This window comes from Haliaeetus albicilla, chromosome 1, assembly GCF_947461875.1.
Source record: "Haliaeetus albicilla chromosome 1, bHalAlb1.1, whole genome shotgun sequence".
NCBI classification, from domain to species: domain Eukaryota; kingdom Metazoa; phylum Chordata; class Aves; order Accipitriformes; family Accipitridae; genus Haliaeetus; species Haliaeetus albicilla.
This window is the reverse complement of record NC_091483.1, coordinates 45,477,525-45,492,831: the sequence shown is the minus strand read 5'-3', so window position 1 is coordinate 45,492,831 and position 15,307 is coordinate 45,477,525. Positions and strand designations below refer to the sequence as shown.

Genomic DNA, 15,307 nt, shown 5'->3' with positions numbered 1-15,307 from the left:
TTAAAACAAAGATTTTGCAACTGGAATTGCTGTGTTACAACTTGCTCGTTATTCTTTAGCTTTTAAGTATTGTACTGTGTTTATAGCTGGAATATTTGTTGAAATAGGCAATGTGACAAGGTAGGTGGTCTTCTGATTAATATTTCTGTACAGATCTGTAAACTCTGCAAGGCTTGTTTAACAATACAGAAATCACGTCCTATTAGATTAAGACATTTGTTTAGGAATAAAGATCAAGTTTTTCTTTGAAATTCAATTGATCTTGTTTCATGGCCTGAGAAATTATTTATTTTAAGAACCATTTCAAAAGTGTAGTTAATTCAAGAAATTTCTGTGACCTGTTGCTAAATATTTAGAACATGGATTAATTGCATTTGCTCAGGGCTTCAAATAGTGATTTTAAAAACTTGGTGAAAAGGAAGGTTACTTAGTAGTGAGAGAAATTATACAACAATGATAAGAGGTGATGTGTTCATGTAATCCTTCTGTCCTATGAGTAGCCACGCTGTTAAAAATTGAAGAATAAACAAGAGCATTGAATTGAAAACTAAATACTCTCATCACAGTGAGAACACACCATATGCTGTAGCCTATGTGTTCAGCATAACTCAGAAATGTTCTTAAGAATGTGCAATTTCTTATTCCAGCTCTTAGTGAAACCTTTTTGTATGTACCATTGATATGTAGAATAGAAAACATTACTTTAAAGCTGTACCTACTGCCTTTTTGAAGCCCATCGCTTGACACATGGCCAGAACTCGTACTTCTCACTAACTAATTAGGGTCTAGCATGTCTTTGCATGGCACACATACTGTGCTCAAGCAGTATCTCAGAATGGGCTGGCATTTAAATTAAAGTGAAGGGGTTGTCCATTACCTTTCTGCCTAGTAAGTCTGTACTTGATACTAAGAAAGTTTTTAATTCTCACTGGCTGTGTTACAGCTGCTGAAGGGATGACAGGTAATTGCGGTGTTACCATGTTAATAGTTTTCGTTAAGAACTGTCTCCGTATTTGTTTGCTTTTACTGACAAAGCTGATGGCAGTTGCTAATAAAAGTAATGATAATACCAAAGAAAGGTCAGTAAAGACTGAAAATAAACAATCTTCTTATAAAGGCCTGGTAGTTTATTCTTGTGTACTGATTTTAATGAGAGAGTCTGACTGTTGGAGGGAAAACAGAAGGTTGCAGGGTATTTTAAAAAACTAGCAATATTCAAACGATTAAACAAATTGCTTAACTGGAGTTTTATCTTTTTCTGAGAGAGTAAGATCTTACAACTAGAATTTTTAGCTGGAGTTCAATTTCTAAGTACTTAAGTTTTCTCTTCAGAATTGCATGCTTCGCTTTCCTCAGTGTTAGTTAAAAGTTGCATAAAAGTATTCAAAATGAGCTTACTGTTTTTATAACATGTCAAATTCTACAGAACTGCCATGTGGCATCAACCCAGATGCCTTGTAGTCAGGGCACATGCAGTCGGCACCAGAGCGTCGCCGGCTGCAGTGGCTGTGTTGCAGAGGGCGCTGGCGTTCTCATGCTGTTCGCTGTCTCCTTTCTGGCGGACTGCTGTGTCTGTTAGCCACCTTGATAACCCAGCAGTCATCACAATGTTGTCCTTTATTTTTGCTTTACAAATGTTTTTTACTTCCAAATGTTTTCCCCTTTCTTCTGGTCGTGCACAGTGATCCTTGCATTTGTCACCACTGATCGCTGTAGCTGCAGATGACCAAGAAAATAATACACAAATCTCATCTGGTACAGATTGCGCTGCCTGGTGTCTCCAAGATTTAATCAGATGTAAGCCTTTCGGCAGCAATAATCCAAATCCTTATTGATTCCCAATCTATTTGTAATGCTAGCTGGAAGCTTCAGTATGAGTCTGGGAATCAATTAAACAATCCAGATGCAGCTGCACTTAGACAGCAAATGGTTATCCCACCAATTTCCATGACTGCTGTGCAGCCTTTGACCTTTAATTTGTGGGCTCGTAGTGCAAGCTCCTGAATAGTGAATTGAGTCTATTGATAACAGGCTTGATTTTTGTATTTTATTTTGCAATTGTGACTTGCTGTATTCTTAGAAATAGTCTGCAGGGATTTATGAACTCAAGTTGAAGACTACTGCTGTGGAACAATGCAAATTTCAAAGATCGGTCTGAAGTGCATGAAAACAAAACCTTTTCTGTTACTGTAACCTAGTTGTGAAATTGCTTCAGAAAAGGTCCTAGGTATTCAGTGTCTGGCTAAGGTGCTCCCAACCCTCTTTCTCAAAACTGCTTTCCATCATAGTCAGGAATGGTATTCGACACCTTTTCTTTTCCCATGTCTGTGCACGCATGCATGCGTGTCTAGATTGTATGGATTTCTCTTGTGGCACTGGGGTATTACCATCTCTAATTGTATCAGATGCCATGTTACCTACAGCAGTGTCTTAATCACCCAGGCTCATAGAAACCTGGGAAAACTGCCTATCTAAGACAAGCTTCTAAGGAAGCAAGGCAGCAGAGCAGGGAGTTGCTCTAGAAAGCAGCTAGAAATATTTTTTTCCTCTCTCTCTGTGCTTCCCAGGGAAATCAGACTCAGATCAAAAAAGGGTATTTTCAGAAGTAATTCCCTTTGAATGGATGAAAGTACTGGCATTTTATTAGGGAAGGTTGAGAACCATTCAGGAATGCAGGTACTTGAGGAATAAGCACCAGCCAAGAAGCGTGTTTCAGAAGCTCAGTAGCAGCTAAATGTTTCACTGAAGGACCTAACATAAGTGCCTTTGTGCAAATCTGTAATCTTAGATATGTTTTTCAGCATTTTGTAAGAATATATAAATAAAATATTACCTGGAAGATGCTGACTTGCATAAAAATTGAATTTCCCTTAAAATGGAAATTTTACACTACCTACCTCAGCTTATATGCTTGTACTCATAAACAGGAGAGCAATATTAAACAATATAAGCCTGGGATGTTTTGCTAGCAGTTTATGCATCTCCTTTCCAAAACTGTTCCAGTCAAAAGAAAAAAAAAGTGATGTATAACATAGAAATGAAACTTCTGTAGTCTTAAGCTTATCCTCATAGCCAATGTCTTTTTCTTCCTTTTTAACAAATTCTCTTTCAAATCTCTCCTCAAACTCATTCATTTTTCCCTGCCTATCTGCTTTGTACATTCCCCCCCTGCCCTTGTCCCTGCCATTTATTTGTTTTCTTTGCCTGGTGTTATTATTGGTATGTAAAATGCCAGAATGAATACAGGTCACTTAAAGCATAATATAGTTCACACCATTGTATTTATTTTATACTTTTATTCTTACTTTTTATGTTTGTCTAATGTGCTTTGTAAGCTTTTTGGAACAGAGACCGATTCTAATCTCTCTGCTGTTCTCATGATGTTTTGATTTAGCTCAAATTAACTGCAGTGGTCTTACTACTTATGTAAAGTAACATGAAATAAAAAATTATTCTCTAAGGCACTATTTTGTTACTATATTGAATGGTAACTTAAAAGATTGCAACTGCGGACAGTCATTCAGTTTTATTAGTGACAAATTGGTGCATGTGAGATCAAAATCAGGGCTAATCTAGCATGATCATAGAGGTGGACAAAAAAGTGGAACGTAATTCTTAACTATGGCTAAGATATTTAATTAGAATATTTTCTTTTTTTACTGTCATCAACTTCCAAAAAACTAGCACTGAAATACATGAAAATTGCAATAAAATATTATACAAGTGAAGTGTTTATACAAACTTTTCTTTTGCAATATTTCCATTTGCTTGCACGCTGTTTCAACATTCGGATTTAACTACTTGATTTTTAATATATTTCAGTCAGTCAAATGCAGAATATAAGCATATTAAAATGGAGGGGGTGTTATAGACAGCATTTTCCTATTAAGAATTGTCAACAAAATCCTTGAAAATGAAATGAGCTGACAACTATAGTCGGAGCAGATGCGTAAAGTACTGTTATAGCACATTACACCATCAATTATGTGTCAAGCATGCTGCCAAATATTAAGTGTTCTGACCTTTGTTATTAATAATAGAGGCAGACAGCGGGGACATGTGAAAGACAAATAATGTAATGCGTGGAAAGTCTATTATGGATTTGATTTTGTTAATGGATGTAGAGCCTATTTGGTATCCTGCCCCTGCCCTTGCAAGCTATAATTTTATTAAAAACTGGACATACCATGTAATGGGAAGCTACATTGTGAAAAACATACTTTGATAGAATTAAATGTACCTAAGTTAAATAAATAATAGTGAGAGCGCACTTGTCATCAAGCTTTACTGCTTTATTTATATGTGTATTTGTCATTTCCCCTGTTCCTCAGGAAATAGTGTGGAAGAAGTGAAACGAAGCAAGCTTGTCTCTACTGTATTCTGCATTCATTCTTGTATTTTTAAGTTGTTGTTTTGCTCAATATCATGTACCATCTTGTAGAGATTGGCTAGTCAAAGGTTTAGTCAACATCTTTCTCCAGAATATAGCTTCTAGCATTTTTAAGTGATCATGCAGGACAACATTGATAATCTGTAAAAATGAGAAAAACAGTGGAATGGCCAACCAAAGGACAGAGATAAGCACTTATGAAGGGAGTGGTGGTGCTTTAAAAAAACAAACAAACAAAAAAAAAGGGCACAAACTCCAACCCCTTAACTGACTTAAGAAGAAGAACCCTTTAACTGAGCAAAGAAAATAGAAGACATGGGACAGAGGAAACTCCTTCCTCTGCAGGCACAGATGGCACAATTTCCTGCTTCCTTCTCAGTGTAGAATATAGATCCCAGAATGTCTTGCCAGTAAAACGTTAAGTAGTTGGTCCAGGATTTCATGTGGAGTGCACTGCAACTGTTTATATGAAAATCGATGGATCGTTTACACTTATCAGAAAGCTTGCTTTGGTCCTAAAAGTTGTAGAATTTCTCTTATCACAATATTTGTTAACGTTATATTACTTTCAGCCAATAGAACAATTTTTTTATTTTTTTTTAAATTTAAGATTACATTTGGGCTTAACTGGCTGGGTGACAGTAATTGCATCTACAAACTATCTCTCTAAACTTCAGTAATCTGGGCTTGCATAAGATTAATGAAAAATTAGAGCTCCTCTGATTTGTAGTACATTTTTGTCACTTTCTTTGTGTCTTGTCATAAATTCTAAATAGGTGTTGAAGTCTGGATTTCCACTGCAAAACAATTTTGAGGGTTTGGGTTTTTTTTCTGTCCTACACTAAAATCCAGTGCACAATTAAGAAAAAGCAAGGAATTTAAAATAAAATGTAGGAACCGAGACAGTATATTTTTATGAAATTAACCAAAATTTGGACAAAATAAAAAATTTTGCCAGACAACTATTACATTTACAGAAGCAGTTGCATTCCTCTCAAAAATTTCTAATCAACCAGAACTTAAGATTTCATTTGATGTTCATGTCAACAATAAAGTTTGACTCTTGTACAAAATTAAATCACTCCACAAGCTCTTTACGTGTGTGTTCCTTTAAACAGTTTGACACGGATGAGAATAATTTGCTGCAGTTAAAAAATACATCAACTTACAGTGAATATACCAGGATGAAATCATTGATCTGTGTCAAGGTAATATAGGAAACATATTGAAAAATCAACATATTTTTTCTTTTTTTTTTTTTTTTCCTAACTGGGCACCGCGTGTACTGTATTTAGTATACATGTATGGACTTCCTTCTCCCTTTCTTGCTAAATCAGAAGAGGGGAGAGAACAAAGGCCTTCTAGTGATCAAGCTGGTTTTCCACAGCATATTTGTAAGTTTGAATTGAAGCCATCCGTACAAGCAAATGGCTTTATTAAACTAAGCACAAAATAATTCAGATGCAAGAATGATGATTCATTTTTTTTTAAAAAGTAATTCTATATATCCGCTCCAGAAATTGTTTTCTTTTTGTTCATATTAAGTGAGCACTTCATGTAGTAGGCACATGCCACTCTGGCCCATAGAATATCCAGGAAGAAATGCAGTTGAAAACAATACTGTATTAAATTTGATACAATACTTTATTAAGCCACTACTTTTTTCATGTTTTGACTTTTGTTCATACATATTTTATACGTGTATATCAGATTTTCTGTCCAGCTGGAAAGACGTGGCTTGATTTCCTGACCAAAGAGGATTTTATCAACACACAGTATTTCTAACAAATATAACATCTTTCCTGCTCCATACCCTGGCTTCTTATCAACTAAGTAATTTTGAGTTTCAGTACTTACTTTTCTGTCAATCTAGGCCTGTACCTTGAATATCTGAAATAGCAATAGCCAACATTTTGCCTACAGTGGGCTGCCCAGGCTTTCAAGGGATTCATCGAAGGTTGGTGAACCTTTGGTTGGACTCCCTTTCCACGTCACCCCCACGATCTGCTTGGGTCTCCTAGGTTCACCTACTGGCTGCCTAAACGCGGTTTCCATTCTGTGCCTTTTACACGATGGACTGGCATCCAGCCTCGTGACGGGATACACGCGCCGGCCACCTCCGCGCCGAGACCTCCCACGCTGTACGTGTTCCCACCACGTGGCAGACAGGCATCTGCCATGCTGGCATTCGCTGCGCTGCTGCAGCGACCCGCTTCCCGATACTCAAGGGGCACGTGCTGCAACACCCTCAGGAAACAGTCTGGCAGGGATGAGGCTACTCCAACCCTGCTCTTTTCACCTCTCAGGAGAGATGAAAGCAAGCAGACGGTGGCTGAATGAGTTGTTTGTTCAGCTTGGGTTTTTGTCTGTGACTTACTGATTGGGAACCTGCAAGGAGAGCAGGGGTGGTGGGGAGCGCGATGCCCCGTGTTGCCAACAAATTTGAAGGCAAGGCCCCAAGATACCGCTTGCTGGGTGGCTTGGGTAAGACATGACCCTTCCTATGGAGGCAAGGAAAGAGATGAAGTCCCGAATGAGTGTGTTTCTGAGACTGATAGCTTGATTGTTGAAATCTCCCAGGACAAAGTAGTGTGTCATGACACTGTGGTTTAGTGAGGCTTTAGTGAAAACATGTTTTTTTAACATCATAACACTTCAACGCAGAAAATGACTTTGAAATCTGTGTTAGCTTCGGCTTCTGTGTTTAACTATACTTAGGGAGATGAGTTCTGTGAATCTGCCGTGCCCTGAGGCATTTCTCCTGTATTTGACAGCTGATAAGGAAGTGGATGCAACAGCATGTGCCATTTTGTACTCTTTTAGTTGTTTGTGAGACAAGGAGCAGTTTTGTTTGAGGTGAGCTGGTTCAGAACTGGTTGTTTTATTTGTGTAATGTTCAAAATCACTGAAGTGAAAGAACTTATTTTTTGTTAGTAGTGGAGTTTGATAAGGAAACTCAAATTTCAATTTCTATAGTTTCACGTTTCTGGTTTTAGACACAGGTTTTACACTGTTACAGCCTGGTGTTTCTTGGACTAGAGCAACAGTTTTGCAGTAAACTCTACAGAGTCTGCAGCGAGTTGCTAGACACTTTTTAGAGTGTACCTCTATATTTTGTGTCTCATACTGCCATCTAAGGGCCACGTAGGCTGAGAAAGTGGCTAAAGGTTCTTCAGTATTTTTCTTTCTCCTTACTGCCCTTCCCTTTGGGAAGTCAGCAGTTCATGGATGAGAAGGGTGGGCAGGGAATAACAGGAGTCCTTTGATGCAATATATTGTTTCATCTTAAGAGGACAGAAGAATCTTTCAGATAAGTGAGAAATTAGAATGTGAATTTGAATCGTAGTCTTTCCGAAAAATGCAATTGCAATGAGTTTGCGTAAAAGCCAGCAAATAAGAACGCGATATTACAGGATTTGAGGCTACTCTTGAAACAAGAAGTTAAGGAGTGTAGTGCTTAGAGTCCTAAAGAGTTTCAGTTGAAATTCTTAGCAGTGATGGAGTGTGCAGTTCAGATTCTCTTAAAGGTACCAAAGTCCTTGACTCATACTGATTTAAGGATTAATGCTTTATAACAGGACTTGCTTATTAACATTTCCCCTAAAAAGGTACAAAATAACATGAATTATTTTCTTCTTTTTTAAAATTTAACTGTTTTTGCATTTCTGGGTGTTTCAATTTTCCTGGACTAAGGGAAAATGGGCAAAAATTTGGTGTTACTTTGAGAGTATATGATATTAAATAACATGAACATCACGTAAATGTTTTGGGGTTTAAGTATTCAAAATTTTATCATAAAAACTTTTCTTTCCAGGATAAAAATGCCTTTCTTTTTTTTTTTTTTAATATATAAATCTTCAAATTGTACTGGTATAGGCTTAATTCTATAGCTCCTTTCTCAAACAGATGTTTTCAGCTACAGGAGTGATAAAGAATTAGTGGGAGAAGCAAAACATTTCAGTATTTGTCAATATAGTACTGTTGGCACTGACTGACAAAAGCTGTTTTTATAATGAGGACCCCTTAGAGCACAACTTTATTTTACAATGTATGAGTTGTTTTTCAGGCTAGTTTCCAGCAAACCTTGTGTAATAGAGAAAGTAATTAATCTTGCATGTTACTTTGACAGGCTCATGCAAGCAAAGACCTGGAAGAGCAGTTGCGGTCTGTGTCCAGTGTGGATGAACTCATGACAGTACTTTACCCAGAATACTGGAAAATGTTCAAATGTCAGTTGAGGAAAGGAGGTTGGCAACACAACAGGGAACACTCCAGCTTTGACACAAGATCAGATGATTCCCTGAAATTTGCTGCAGCACACTATAATGCAGAGATCCTGAAAAGTAAGTACAGGACACAAAATATGTTCTAACACACAATAAATTAAAATTAAAATCCGAAGGCTTCTCACTTGTGTCAAAAATATTTTAAAAACTAAGCATTGTCAGTAAACCAACCTCAGCAGTTTGATCTGATGTCATGTCTATAATATAAAAATCTTTGAGAGTCAACCTTCCATAATGAAATAAATTGCTCCGCAGATGTATTTTTGGTACATCCATTGTAAGAAAGATATAGACTGCTTTCTCAGCTCAGTAAGTGCAGGAAGTTAAGTGTTTCTCTTCAGGTATAAGGAATTCTGCTTTGTAGAGACTGTAACAATTTTGCAGAAAGCAGAGAGGGTACTAATAGTTGGATTCATTGAACTGTTTCTGCTCATTTTCTGCAATTACGTCACAGATGGTAATGCTTTCTTCTCTTACACGTTATTGCTTTAGGATGCTAAATAATCCACTTGTAGATTTTTCCTGTTAAAGAGGGCAGTTGTCATGATGTTACACTCAAATCAGAAAAAAACCAGCTTTCAAACCAGTATGTCAATACCTCTTAGCGTTTCAGATGGCCTGGATATAAATATATTAGCTTACAGTTTAAGCAAGCGCTTGCAGGCAGAGAAACACAGGTATTTATAGCAGGAGGTGTATTTTTTGATGTGATATTGGAAATCATGTACCTTAATGGAGACTTTAAGGTACACATTAGGTGAAATTTCCATTTTTGCTGAATAGCCTACCAAAAACTGGCACCAAGAGAGACTAAAGGAGCCTGTACAACTGCAAGTGTTATGGCTGTTTAGAGTAAGATTGTATTTGGTAAAAGGCTGTATGACACGATGTAAAATGTTTGCCCAAATTTGCGTGGATAATCTGTGCACAAATATCACCTTTCAGATTAAATCATATGGAGTATATAATTGCTAAATAATAACCTTTTGCTTTAAATTATACTTTTGTAGCTAACAAGGTAAACATATTCAAACTAATTTCATGTTAAGTGTGTAGGCATCAAATTTAATGTTTCTACTATATAGTATACAAGTGAAGTACTGTGTGGAACCAGTTAAAATTACTTTGCAGAGATGGGCAGTACTTCTTTAGATTTCACTCAAGGTGAGACTAACCTCAAACATAGGAGGAAGGACATGTACAGCTTTAGCTGCTGGTCAGCAGGTTGAGGGAGGTGATTCTTCCCATCTATTCCACCTTCATGAGACCCCACCTGGAGTACTGCGTTCAGCTCTGGGGCCCCCAGCATCAGAAGGACATGGACCTGTTGAAGTGAGTCCGGAGGAGGGCCACGAAGATGATCAGGGGGCTGGAGCACCTCTCCTATGAAGACAGGCTGAGAGAGTTGGGGTGGTTCAGCCTGGAGAAAAGAAGGCTCCGGGGAGACCTTAGAGCAGCCTTCCAGTACCTACAGGGGGCCTATAAGAAAGATGGGGACAAAGATTTTAGCAGGGCCTGTTGCAATAGAACAAGGGGTAATGGTTTTAAACTAAACAAGGATAGATTTAGACTAGATATAAGGAAGACATTTTTTACAATGAGGGTGGTGAAACACTGGAATAGGTTGTCCAGAGAGTTGGTAGATGCCCCATCCTTGAAAACACTCAGGGTCAGGTTGGATGGGGCTCTGAGCAACCTGATCTAGTTGAGGATGTCCCAGCTCATTGCAGGGGCATTGGACTAGATGAACTTTAAACACAAACCGTTCTATAATTCTATGATTCTGTGTCATAAGATCTGCCCAACTTTGTTGGGTTCCCTCTTAGCTACACTGTGACTTTTCTTCTTCTCCATGACAATATGTCACATCTCTATGAAGAAATAAAATTAGCTAGACGTTAACACAGAGAGATGTGTATGACACTGAATAAAGGGTGTTGACTCTAGCAATGCATATTCTGGTTCTAAACTTAAAAAAAACCACTCTACTAATTTACTGCAGGAGAGTATTGTTTTTAAACAGTTACTTTATAACATATGAAATTCCCTGTAACTTGGCAGGTATTGATACTGAATGGAGAAAAACTCAGTGCATGCCACGTGAAGTGTGTGTGGATGTGGGAAAAGAGTTTGGAGCAACTACAAACACCTTCTTTAAACCCCCATGTGTATCCATCTACAGATGTGGAGGTTGCTGCAACAGTGAAGGACTCCAGTGTATGAATATCAGCACAAATTACATCAGCAAGACAGTAAGTTCTCACTCTTATTACAGTCAAAGTGCTCCTTGCAAATCCATTTGTGATCATGCATATTTTAAACCTTTTGTTGCTACTATAAGGAAGGAAAAAAATCAGTTCCAGAATACATAGGAAAAACAGCTGAAGAGACTACTGTCTAGAAGAAGGTGGTTAACGCTCTTTTCCCTCAAATATATTCCTTTTTTTGGGGGGGGGAAGAGAGAAAAATAAGTAGTAAATTATGATGTCCTGTTCTCAGTTTTGAGATTATCTATGAAACTTAATTCTATGCTTTTTCTTGCATCTACCATTTGCCTGCTGTATGAGGCAAGCACTCTCTGGAAAACTATCCTGTAATTTTATTAGTGAAGACTGTTTTAGAACATGGGCAGACAGGATACATGTTGCAAATAAAGCCTTTTAGGAACTGAACTTTACTGTATTAAGTACAGTATTAATGTACCTATTCATTTTATTTTAATGCATCTTTCTCAGGTGTATGTGTGGTTTTGATTCTTCAAGTTCAGGGCTAGTGATCAGGAGTGTGCAGAAATTATGCGTTGAGCCTGTGAGCTGCCTTTGAAGGGAACGCAGGCACGCATTATTCTATTTTAAGTAGCTATTACAATTATCACAATTATCTTACAACATTTCCCTCAAAAATCATGTAAAAATAGTCACACTTCAAAATATCTGCCAGGGTATTTCGCTTTTATTACAGTATTTGGTAGTTTTTTTGTTGGTTGTGGCCTTTTTGCTTTTTACCTCATCTTTCTGATACTTCGAAGAAAACTAATTTTAGCATAAATCTTGCTTCCTTTTTCAACTAGATTCATCTAGCTGAAAATGCAGTACATATTTATAAGGAAGATACACAACTGTATAGCTAAAATAGTAGCCCATGGAAATGTCATTTCTTTATCATGAAGTTTCTGAGTGCTCTGAGCCTTCTTGAGAGGGTATTAGGAAAAGGGGTCATGAAGAACACAGGAAAAAAAACCAACTCATTGTTTTTTTACTACATTTTCTGTCCTCATTTCTCACCAAATCTGTCTGTCTGAAATGGTATATTCTACCAAGAATTTTCAATCCTAAATTTAAGCTAGTGGTAGACAGCCACACAGCACAGGAATAATGTAACTCAAATAGCTTAAACAAGGAAAACTACAACACTGATTTTGTTCAAGCCCATAGTAATTCCCACAAAGAGCTGTCCTAATTCCAGTTGCTTGAAAGATGCAAATGTAATTTTCATGTTACAAACCAAGAAATATGACCTTTTTTTTTTTTTTTTGGCTTGTATTTGTAAAGTTTAGCTTACTGGAATAAAGGATGATCTAGTTACAGAGAGTTGTTCCATTTAGCACAGATTTCCTAGTCTTTCAGCACCATGTCAGTTTGGGGTAAATAATCCTTTTCTATTCATCTTTCTGTTCATATCTATTGAGTGAAGTAATTTTTTTTTTTTTTTTTTTGCCTAGTAGAAAATGTTTAGTACTGAGTTTCTTTTTTAAGTTCTTGATGTCATTGGTGGTAAGATGGGATAGGATTAGTTAAAAGATTTGAGAGACTCTGAAAAGGAAAATTTTAAAGGACTTCTCAGAAAGAAGAAAGAGGCAATAGCATTGTTTTGTTTTCTTAACTATTCTGTAAAAGCAAGCAATTTAATCTCTGAGTTTTCTGTCTTGCTTCTGCTTTCCAGTTTTATCTGGTCCTTGACAGAATGCAGTTTTTAAAAAAACCTTAATAAAGGAAGAGAGCTATAGCTATATCTCTTCATCTGTCATCATCTCAAATCTTTTTAAAGTTATGTGACCACAGCTTACCCTATATCAGATGAGAATTAGGAAGAAAAAAGTATTGGATTCAAGACCCTTCTGTGGAATTCAGGTACCCTACATACCTATTTCCACTACTGTTTTCCTTTTATTTCCTGAATGAAATGAGGACAAATGGTTAGTAACCAGGCATCTTCTGTTTCTTCATAAGTCACCATTTTTGTAGCTTTACTTTTGGTGCATAAACTCCGTAAGATAACTTCATATTGTTCATCCTGCAGAAAAAGTACTTAATGGGAAATTAACTTTTCAGCTGGAGGTCTTACTGTGAGGGCAAGCTCTGGCATTGGTTCCAGACATTAAAATCTAAAGAAAGTTGGTATCAGCTTTCATCAAAATTAATTTAAAAGAGCTAAGCATAGAAATTACTTTTATGGGGAGCAAATTGATTGCCAGGAGAATGGACTAGGTCAGATGTTCCCAGACTGGCTTGTGGAACACTGTGGTGGTCCACAGAGAGGTCAATAGTTCTCTAGTTTGGGCTGTGTTCCTCCTTTCCAGCTACTTAACTTTATTAAGAGAAAAATAGAGAAGTATTCTGCTTTGCTTTTAATACCATTTTTTCCACAAAGACTGTTTCTGTAGTTGCTAAGTGGTGTTTATACAATCATGATTGGGATATGAGACAATTTTTTAATTAAGATGTGGTACAAGGTCTGTGAAAACATTTGAGGACCCCCTAGGCTAAATCATAAAATGCAGTAGATCTTTTTCTTTTGTTTTATCCGTGGCATTGCAATAGCCCAACTTTGTAGGTGGTGGCTTGTCTAATGAAGGTCTGTGTGGAAGGTGATTGGTTGGGTTTTAGTTTTGTGGTGCGGTTGTGTTGGTTTTATCTCTAATTCATTATTATTCAAACATCTGTTCTCTCTTTCCATGACATGAGTAATTCAAAAGCAGTTAAAAGATTGGAACTACCTGGTGCAGCAACAGCCTGTCCCTCAGCTGTACTTTTTTATGCCCCACCTATAGGTACTTGCTTATAGGTTGAAGGGAAGCAGTGAGAAGATGTCAGCCATCTCATTCCATTCTTCCTCTTGCCTGGTGGGATGGACAGTTTTTTGGCTTCTTTCAGATCATTTGATGTAAAGGTCCTAAATCTTCTTGTTTCATGGTTACAGTAATAGTCCCTCAAGGGAAAACGTCTTTCCAAGCAGTTTGAAATTAGATTTAGAGGAACTTTTCTCACAGGAAACAAGTTAAGAGCTTGAAATTGTTTGCCATATTTGAGATGTACATGGTGTTCCTTTACACAATTTGGAGATGCATATGTCACAAGAATTTTCAGTCGTTTTGAGCTTTACCATTTATGCCTTTTCCCATGCATTTTTCTATGTTAAACAGACTGATGATTGTAGTGATATAGTAGGTACTATTAATAGTGGGAGATATATCAGTATAATTTCCAAATGTTTTTTGTTAAAATTTCGGGGGGGGGGTGATTCAAATATAAAAAGATAGAATAAGGAACCCAAGCATATTAAACAGATATGAAATGAAATGTATTATATCAGATAAGTTACTAATTCTTGTATCACACATAAGCCTTGAAATACTGTGTTTTCAGAAAAGTTAGGTAGTAAAATAAATAATGATGATGTACCATTTTTCAAATAGCTTATTTTCATTCTTTCCAGTATAGAGATGTTTAGAGTTTTGAAAACAGTCTTATATCCCTAGTTTAAAAATCTCTCTAGACACAATGTGCTCTGTTACACTGGTTATATTTGGCCGGCCTTACTGACACTTTAGGAAGTGCAAAGATCACAAGTGATGGAAACTGAGAGTCAATCAATTTAAGGGAAACTTGCCAAAATAAACCACAGTCCATTCAGAAGAACATGGTGTAGTTAATGTAAATCTGGGAAAAAAAAAATCATACATAAATCCTATGTTTGAAAAGTATCTAGAATGATAAGCTTCCCTCATCGTGGTACAAAAATAACAGGTTTGATTATTTTATATTTCAGAAGTTAGTGATCATAATAATAATTTTATGTGTGCTGGTACAATGGATATTGGCACATGTGATAATAGTGATGAATAAATTAATTTAGCCACTGAAGCTAAGAAATACTTTGTATAGAAATCAACAGTTTTTCTGGAAAGCATGGCATGAAGTCCTTCTAGTCTAAAGAAGGAGCTATCAATACAGTGGATCAAAAATACATGCCCTTCTAAGGATCAGTGAGGAGGAATATATGGGAAAATTTTTTTTACAGGAATTCTAATAGTGCTGGAAATTTTTTTTTACAGGAATTCTGATAGCGCTTTTGGTCAAGCATTCAGAGATTCCTGTCTGCTGTTAGATTTTTTGTTGTTGTTGTTTGGGGTTTTTTGGGGGTTTGGGTTTTTTTTTTTTTGTTAAAGGTTAAAATCCTGCTGAGCTCTAGGTTCTGAACCAGACTCTGGTCCCACCCTTGTTTCTGTTCTCCACGCCGGTTCTATAAATGGCTAAAGGAAGAGCACTGCCAGTGTGGGAACTGAAAAGAGCCTACTACAGGGTGGTCTGTGGGACCACGCAACTCTGGCCTGGAAGCTCTGGCAAGCATG

General features: G+C 37.0%; 1 protein-coding gene across 1 annotated transcript in view; it reads left to right on the top strand.

Annotated features, from left to right (window-relative positions):
• VEGFC (vascular endothelial growth factor C) overlaps positions 1–15,307 on the top strand; it is an 82,701-nt gene that overhangs the window by 49,745 nt on the left and 17,649 nt on the right. Inside the window, exons 2-3 of the mRNA XM_069787453.1 lie at positions 8,520–8,733; positions 10,738–10,928. Coding sequence (XP_069643554.1) covers positions 8,520–8,733; positions 10,738–10,928 — 405 coding nt within the window. The remainder of the gene's footprint in view (positions 1–8,519; positions 8,734–10,737; positions 10,929–15,307) is intronic.